The 8,557-nt window shown below is 50.8% G+C and overlaps 1 protein-coding gene across 2 annotated transcripts in view; it reads left to right on the forward strand.

Moving 5' to 3' along the window:
• Positions 1–5,606, forward strand: part of ADD2 (adducin 2) — a 43,939-nt gene extending 38,333 nt beyond the window's left edge. Inside the window, exon 15 of one of the 2 annotated variants that reach the window (XM_065891367.1) lies at positions 3,952–5,606. In XM_065891367.1, coding sequence (XP_065747439.1) covers positions 3,952–4,259 — 308 coding nt within the window. In that variant the 3' untranslated portion in view covers positions 4,260–5,606. The remainder of the gene's footprint in view (positions 1–3,951) is intronic. The other variant, XM_065891368.1, reaches the window with a different exon arrangement.
• The last annotated feature ends 2,951 nt before the right edge of the window (positions 5,607–8,557 follow it).

An 8,557-nucleotide genomic window follows, 5' to 3' on the forward strand; every position in this document is an offset into this window, starting at 1 on the left:
CCCTGCTGAGTCAATCCCCTCATGGACCCCTCAGGAGCATTGGCTATGCCTGCAAAGAAATAGTCAGCTGTGTCACTTACTAATTTAGCCATCTCAAATAAGTTGCATAAAAACACTGCAGGATGGGGGACTAACATGAATCCTTGCCTTTCCTAACTTACAGCATTGTTATCAGGATAAAATGAGCTCATAAATATAAAAGGACCTTGTAATGCGCTTTCATAAATGAGTTCTCCTTATGTACTGTGTTCTCAGGATTGTGAGAGATACTACACTGCTTGCTGTTTTAAGCCACTAAGTTCTGGTGTGGTTTGTTATGCAGCAGTAGATAACTATTAAGTCATAGTGCCTAATGAGAACTGGTTTATGGAAATTAGTTCTTCTGTGGGTTGACAAGGCTCAGCGGGTGGTTCTTCTGCTCCACTGATGTCAGCTGGGGCTGCAGTCATCTGGTTGCCTGACTAAGCTAGAACTTCCAACATGGTGCACTCACATGTCAGGTGCCTTGTCAGGGGCAGCTGGAAGGCTGGGCTCAGCTGGGACAGTGGAATGGCTGGGCCTCTTTCTCTGTCTCTCTGTCTGTCTGTCTGTCTCTCCATATAACTGTAGGTCCTCTCCATGTGGCCTCTCCATCTGTGTTTCCATCAAGGTAGTTGGACTTTACACATGGTGCCTCAAGGCTCCCCAAACTATAGAAGCAGAAGCTGCTGGGTCTTCTTAATCCTTCGGCCCGAGGCTGGCTCAGTGGCACTTCCTCTGCATTCTGTTGGTTTCTCCAAGCCACAGGGCCAGCCCAGATTCAGTGTGGGAAGGGACCACACTCAAGTGTAAAATTCATATATTGGTGGTAGGTTTAGAGAAGGGCAAGATCATTGTCAAATGTCAAGGGAGGCTGGAACCAGACCTTGGGGAGATATATGCTTGGATTGGCAGATAGGAGTAGAGTGGGCTGTCCAGGGAGTGGGCATTTCTGGAAGGGGACATCGGAGGACTGAGAGACAAGTGTTTGGATGCTGAGGGATAGTGAGAAATCCAGTCTGAGCGGTAGGTACCCAAACAAGCTCGGCATCTCCCTACCAAAGCACCTCCCTTCCTCCTCCAGCCTCTTCAAGCCTTTCAGCTCTTCCCAAGCCACAATGGTGTGGCTATGGACCTAGGCTGCCAAGTCCAGTCTTGTTCCAAATCCACTCTCCCTATTCCCCTCTGCTTCCTGGCCACCATCCTTGGATAGATCCCCCGATTTCCCAGCCTCTACCCCATTCCACCCACCCTACACCTGTCTCCTACTCCCAGAGCTCAAATTGCCCCATCTAGGAGAGAAAGCCAGTGGTTCGTCTTAGGAGATGCTAGAAGGTGAGTTCGCATCTGCCGTAGCTCCTGGAGCCCTTCAAATAGCTGAAGACCCAGCTAGTTCTGACCTTAACTGTCGTGGGCTGTTAACAAAGGAGGGATCTGGACTCTCAGAGCTGGTCCTTGATACTTTCCTTACTGGGGCCCAATAAGTATTTATTTCTAGAGCCTTGACTGCTGCCCCTTTTCTTGGCCAACTGCACCCTCCAGGGGTCTCTGTCCCCCCCGCCCCCTCAGCTGAGGGAGTGATGACCTCGATCTGGAACCCGACTCCTCCAAGGCCCATGGCGCCTCCCAGCCCCATGTTCTGTTTGCCGGTGCTCTCCAGACGATTCATGGTGCGGAAGCTCTGTGAGATGCTGGTGACATGCCCGGTGTGGACTTGTTTTCTGGCTGGGGAGAAGAATCTTGCTGTGGTCTCCTAGAGCAAGCCAGCAGGGGCTGTGTTTGCATATGCAGCTGAAGGGGCGGGCGTGGGTGAAGGCCACTGCTGGGATGGGGATGCCTATCACCACAGGGCGGGAAATGGTACCTGGACAGAATGTGGGGTCCTCTGATCCATAGTTGTGTTCGTGGAGCTAGAAGGCAGGTAACAAAATCACCTGAGACGGTGTGACTTGAGAAACACATCCTCATGGGTCATCCAAGTGAGGGGCCATTGGAGGTACAAGAGCCCAGGAGGCCAAGAGTGGGAACAGGGGAATAGGTACAGGAGACAAAGGCCAGCATGCAGGGCTGCTGTTTGTTTACAAGGTTGGGTCCAGTTCAGCGTAGAAGGCTCAGGCTGGGACAGACAAGAAAGAAGATGAGGTATGGTGTTGGCTTGGTTAGAATAAAACCATTCACACGTTCGTTTGCTTATACATTCAACCATTCATGGATTCCACAACCATTCTTTGAATACCTCCTATAAGCTAGTCACGTAGATAATTAAACACAGTCTTGTCTGATTTATTTCAGTTTTGAGGGGAGAGATAGGCATAAAAAAGAAGCGATTGTTTTACAGTCACTGTGATGGAAATTTATCTAGTAGGGGCCGAAAGGAAGGAGTGACAAATTCTACCTGGAAGCAGGGATGGGACCAGGAAAGACTTTAAGGGGAGGGTAACACTCAAGCTGATTGATTGTGTGGGTGAAGGTTGGGGACACAGAGAAGAGAGAGAAGGGTGGTCCAGACAGAGGGAAACAGACTGCAATGGCAGGGAGGGGTCCAGGGATCAGAGGGTTGATGAGGCCAAAAGCAGATGAAGAGAGGAGAGGGGAGTGGTCGGGGGAAGGCTGTGTCTGGACTGATTTTCTGCGTTCAAGAGAACGGCCAGTGATGACCATGGGAATGCATGGTGGGCGGGAGGGCAGTAAGGGCCATAGGAGTCAAGCGCATTAGAGGACTTGGTAGCTGGATGATGGCAGGATGCGGGCCAGACAGTAGGAAGAATGGGGGCCAGGGCCAAGGTCTTCAGTACTAAGAGGGGACAGTCCTCAGGAGTTATTGGAGAAGACGTTTGCTTACCGAGATAGTTAAACTAGCCCATGTTAACTGTCCCCAAATTTAACCCCCTCTGTCCCATCTTCCATGTAACCAGACATTTCTCCAAGACATTACCCCATCAAGAACGCTAGCCATTTCCCAAGACATCTATCTTGCCCCACTCTGTCTGTAAGGGACACCAGTCTCCCACCTTCCCCAGTTCCCACACTCCCACTTTCTTGTGGGGTGATATCCCTCACACTCACACACATGCACTCTCAATCACACACACCCCTCTCAGTTTCACGTAGTGCAAAGAACACTAAGCTGGGACGGCTGGAAACTGAGGTCTGCCTGCTTTTACTGCTTTACTCAGTTTTCCTATCTGTAAAATGGGGAGGAGCTAGATTAACTTTACCTTCCTTTCTACTTTTCAAAGTCTACAGTTTCAGAATTTTCCCTCCTCCTTCCCCATACAGGCATTTCAAAGCTTGAGTGGAAGCAGGGTGGGAAGAGAGTGGGAAGGAGGAGAAAGGACAGCAGGAGGCTTTCACTCCTGGCCTTGAATAGGGTGGCAGTCTGTAGGGTCCATGCCACTCAGGGAATCCCACCCTCCCTCTGCCTGCCCCTCTCTGCCTACTGGGAAGATACTCTCCATTTTTGAAAAGTTCCTCAGAGGTGTAGGAAATGAAATGGGTATGAAAACATGTCATTTCCATATTTTTCTAGTGAAACTGAACCAGTTACAGCAATTCTTAGATGCATCCCCTGAGTTGTCCACGGCAGTGCCCTCCCCTTCCTACAGCCTCTCTGTAGTCTGCGTCTGTTCCCTTGTTCTGTCTGTTCCTGGGAAAGCTCCCAACCGGGCCCCTGCTGGGCTGCTGCCATGTCTAGAGATCATTACCTGTTTACATTTTTAGGCAAGAGCCCAGAGTCCCTGGCCTGCCAAGGGCCTGTTCTCTCCTGTTTGGGAGAGAACCCTGCCTACCCCTTTCTCCTTACCGTGTCAGCCCGCCCCTCTCTTTGCTCTAGACTTCCTTTATATAATTGCCTAGAAATGGTTCTATTAGCCCCAGGTTGAAGCTCTCGCCTGAATGAAATCTTATGGGTCACGTCTTTGGATCTTTTTCCAGAAGACGCTAAGAAGACGGAAACGAGCAAAGCCACCACAGAGCCGGAAAAGACGCAGCCAGAAGGAGTGGTGGTTAACGGCAGGGAGGACGAGCAGACAGCAGAGGACATCCTCAGCAAAGGCCTCAGCCAGATGACCACCAGTGCCGACACGGATGTCGACACCTCGAAGGACAAAACAGAGTCAGTCACCAGCGGTCCCATGTCCCCAGAGGGTTCGCCTTCCAAGTCTCCCTCAAAGAAGAAGAAGAAATTCCGCACCCCGTCCTTCCTGAAGAAAAGCAAAAAGAAGGAGAAAGTGGAGTCCTGATTCGCAGCCCCGTGGGGCTCCCATCTGCGTCCTCCCTCCCCTCCCTCGCCGTCTCCCATCTCTGTCCCTGGAAGCACGGGGCCAAGGAGGGGTCGAATAGGCCCTGGATCACACTCTGATGGGAAACTTAGAGATTACCCCACCAACCCCTCATTTTACAGTTGCCCCACAGAAATCAGGTGACTTTCCCAAGGTCATACAGCTGGTTCGTGGCGGAGCCTGCGCTGGAAGTCAGGTCTTCTGGCTCCCAGTCCAATGCTCTTTCCACTACACGACACTGCCTAGCTGGGCTGCCCTTGTGAGGATGCTGCCTCTGATCTGAGCCCAGGGCAAGGGGCCAAAGTCAGCCGCAAGCTCTCACAAATCAGACCCAAATCAGACAGGTCGAGGCTCCCCCGAGCAGGGTCCTTGTCCTTGCGTGAACCCAACCTCCTGCTGGTGGAGCTGTCGCTTTGTTTAGAAATCTCTCTTCTCTTTCCCGTAGGGTAACTGCCCTGCTGCTCACAGGAACCACACAAGTGGACCCGCCCCCTCCACCAGAAATTAATCCTTGTTCCCAAGGGCTGATGGCTTAGCTTGTGCTCCCCCAACCACTAACCCCGAGCTTTCCTCATGGAACCTCTGGAATGACGGCCGGAATTGTTGTAAGAGTGGGCAGACGTGAGGGCAGCCAGCTCAGCCACAGCGTGGAGGATGGTCCGATCGATATAAGAAGCCAGGAACTTGACCCATTTGAACAGTGCATCTCAGGCACTTCAAAACTAAAACCAAATTTAGCTTAGGAAAAACTTCTGTCATAAGCAGGGCCGAAATTTGGGGAAATTTCCATCCTCTGTTGGCTTTGGGTTGTACAAGGAGGATCAGGACAGCGCGGATACGTGATGCCTTTCAAGCATTTGCCTGACTCTCAGGGCAGCGCGGCTCACCCTGTCCCCCTCCGGTCCGGCATCTGGGATCCCCTGACCTTCCCTTAAACCTAAAAGCCCTGGCTCACAGCCTGGAACTGGCATCCTTGGCCCCTTGACCTTGGCCCCCTGACCGTGGCTCCTCTGGGTTCTGACTCAGTCACTCTAGGTCCAGCAGAGGAGAATGAGGTGAGCCCTTCAGGATTAGTCCTCTCGGACCAGCTCTCAGAGAAAGGCTTGCGTGTCCCTGGCCCCGTCACTGTCTGCCCATCAATCCTGGGGCCTGTAAGAGCCACAGCTATTTTTTTAGATGCCGTCACTATCTTTTCATACTCTTCCCCGGGGCTTTGATTTATAAGCAACGTTGACTCCTAAAAAACAGACAATCCATTCTCTTTAAAGCACAGTGTCTTCAAAGAATATTTTCCCTTTCTGTCCTGAATATTGTCAAAGTATTTTTGAAAGCTCTTAATCATAGTTTTCCATTTTTGAGCACTTACTACACACACACACACACACACACACACACACACACTGTGCAGGCTTCACATACACTATATCCTTTAACCCTCCCTGTGATGTGGGTCAGATTATTCCCATTTTATGGGTAAGAGAACTGAGCCCCCCAAGGATAATTGACTTGTTCCAGTGACTTGGCTAGAAAGATTCAGAGGCTGGATTTGAACCCAGGTCCGTCTGAGTCCAGAGCCTTTGCACTTAAGAGCTATGATGATCAGAAAACTTTAATCTCCGAGGGTGGTTGTTTTAGTCCTGGACCGTTTCGTTTCTGTGACGGGTCTCCACTGCATAATGTTAGCACTTGAAGCGAAGGTAGGAAACCACCTGTGTTCCCCCCAATCAGTGCACAGTAAGTTCCCGGTGAATGTGGGCTGTGACAGGGCCAGTGTGGACCTCTGACAAAGGAGAGGCCAGAGCCTTCTGGTTGGGGCAGGAAATACCATCACCGTTGGGCTATTTCTTGAGAAGGAAGGAAACTGACACAAGACTAAGGAAGACACAAATACTGTGTGTCCCTAGAGCAGATTCCTAACTGCTACCCAGACCCATCTCTCTGTTCTGCTTCTGACTGAGTCAAGTCTTGTGATGGACAACCCAAAGCAGAAAAGCCTGTGATATGGCAAATGCCTTTCAAAGCCACTCCTTTGATGGCTTCTTTCAAAAAAAAAGCAGATTTCGCATTCATTCATTCATCCCAATATTTGTTAAAGCATCCACAAAGCAGCAGGCATTATGCTGACATTAAAACAATCGCTGTGGCTGGAACAGTCAGTGGCAGGCAGTGTTAAGAGAAAGGTAGAGGGGACCCAACCACTGATGCAGCTTTTTATGTTTGAGTGGTTGTCGCTCAGAGATGATGTCAACAGACTCTTTGCTTTCATCACGTTCTCTTTATTCCCCTTAAAACAGGGAGGCCTCATTTAGGTGAACATGCCAGGGCCTTGCAGGAGTTTATGCCATGGGGCCACCTCACATCCAACCATCTGTTCTTTCCCTATGCGTTCAAAAACCACGCATGAGCTTAGGTCATGGACCAAGCTTGAGGGCAGGACATGGTCCCCGCCTGAAGGAGGTTTCTAAGTCTAGTAGGCATGTAAACAAGTTACAGGACGGGCAAGGGTGCAGAGGAGGCGTAAGGAAGCGTTGATTGGCTGTCTTCCAGGCCAGAGAAACCTTCCTGAAAGGAGTGACGGTTGAGTTAGGGTTTCAAAACAAAGAGGAATTTTCCAGGAGGACAAGAGGATTAGTAGGACACTGGTGATGAGGGAAGAGCCCGTGCAAAGGCACGGAAGCATGAAACGCCATGACGCGTCCGTGGAGTAATTCAGTGCGGCTGGGACAGAAAGCGTGAGTCAGGTGATGGGGTTCACTTCACAGGTGGGCAGGGGTGGGGTCATAAAGAAACTCGTAGAAGGTGTGGGGGAGTGGGACTTTATCACGAACGGGGTTTGGAGCTGCTGAGGGCTTGTGGTCAGGGTAGACCGTGAGCAGGTTGCATCTTAGAAAAATTCCTTTGGTGACTGAGCGGAGAAATGACTGGAGGGGGCAGCACTGGAGGCATGGGAGGTCTCCACAAGGAGGCCTTTCGGAAACTGGAACGGATGTGGTGGCCTGCCTTACACTGCCTTTTCCCTTATAGCAAATAGTGAGCTGGGAGCACAGAATTCATTCCCATGACATTCTTTGGATGAGGCATCTTAAGAGAGCTTTTCAACAAGGAGAGGGAACTATTCAGAGAGCCAATGCTCAGCGCAGCTTCCAGTTCTGTTTTGTCTTGGTGTAGAGTTGCTGGGAGAGCTGTCGAGTCACCCTGCCCATTTCTCGTCCTCTTGAACGTATAGGATGCAGCTGGCATGGCTCCAGGCTCGAGGCCAGGTGCTGAGTGCTCCTGAAGCAGATGTGCCATTCAGACAAGACCACAGGCTCGCAGGGTGAGAGGAAGGGACTTATTCTTTGGCTCTGAAAAAAAGTTGGCTGAATACTTTGGCCAGTATCTGTCTGGAGAAAAATACTCAGCCTGTGAGGAGCTCAGCAGTGTTAGGTGACAGGATGGCTTCTAGTAAAGCTTGGATATGCTGTGGAAAAGGATGAGAAAGTGTGGACTGAGATGCTACGTTATAGATGCTGAGCTGGGGAGTGGAGAGGTTTCTGAGCCTGTCTCCTTGGGAAGATGGGCAGGGGTGGGAGTAAGGAGGCAGAGGTGTTACAGAGATGCAAGCTTGGTGCCAGTGACTCCCCCTGTACTGGTGGCCGGTGCCCAGCAGTCATGTGTGAGGACCATCCATACCACGTGACCTTTCCTCAAACTTTGCAAAAAGCACTGCCAAGAGACCAGCCCAGATCTGGGCTCCACGAGAGCCTCCTGGCCTGCAGGCGACCCAAGTCACTGTCCGACTTCAGCCAGGTTATACAGACAAAAAGAACCTCCCTCAACCCTCCTGTAAGGAAAACGGGGCTCTTCCTCTGCAGACAGATAAATTCTTTTGAAAGAACTTGAGTGGATTTGGATGAGAAGTCTGGTCCAGTAAGAGCCCCACTGGAAAGCATCACCCTTATACCACTGATTGTGTACTCTGAGCCTTACATTCTGCTCCCCGTCCAGTAGTATCACTCACTCCGGAATGTGGCAAGACAGTCATGCAGATGTCATTTGGCACTGACATCACAGAGGGCTACTACCCTTGTCAGCACGGGAAGAAGAGCTATGCGGTCACTTCTCTGGTTGCCGTGGATTTGAAAGAACCACTCACCCAACATCACGATTCACTTCTGAAAGCCTAAAAAATGAAAAGGAAGTGTGGATTTCTCCATGGAGGTAGTCCGAGGGGCAGATAGACACACAGCCTACCCTCGGCCTCTGTGCCGTCTTTTGTA

This window comes from Phocoena phocoena, chromosome 14, assembly GCF_963924675.1.
Source record: "Phocoena phocoena chromosome 14, mPhoPho1.1, whole genome shotgun sequence".
Taxonomy (NCBI): Eukaryota; Metazoa; Chordata; class Mammalia; order Artiodactyla; family Phocoenidae; genus Phocoena; species Phocoena phocoena.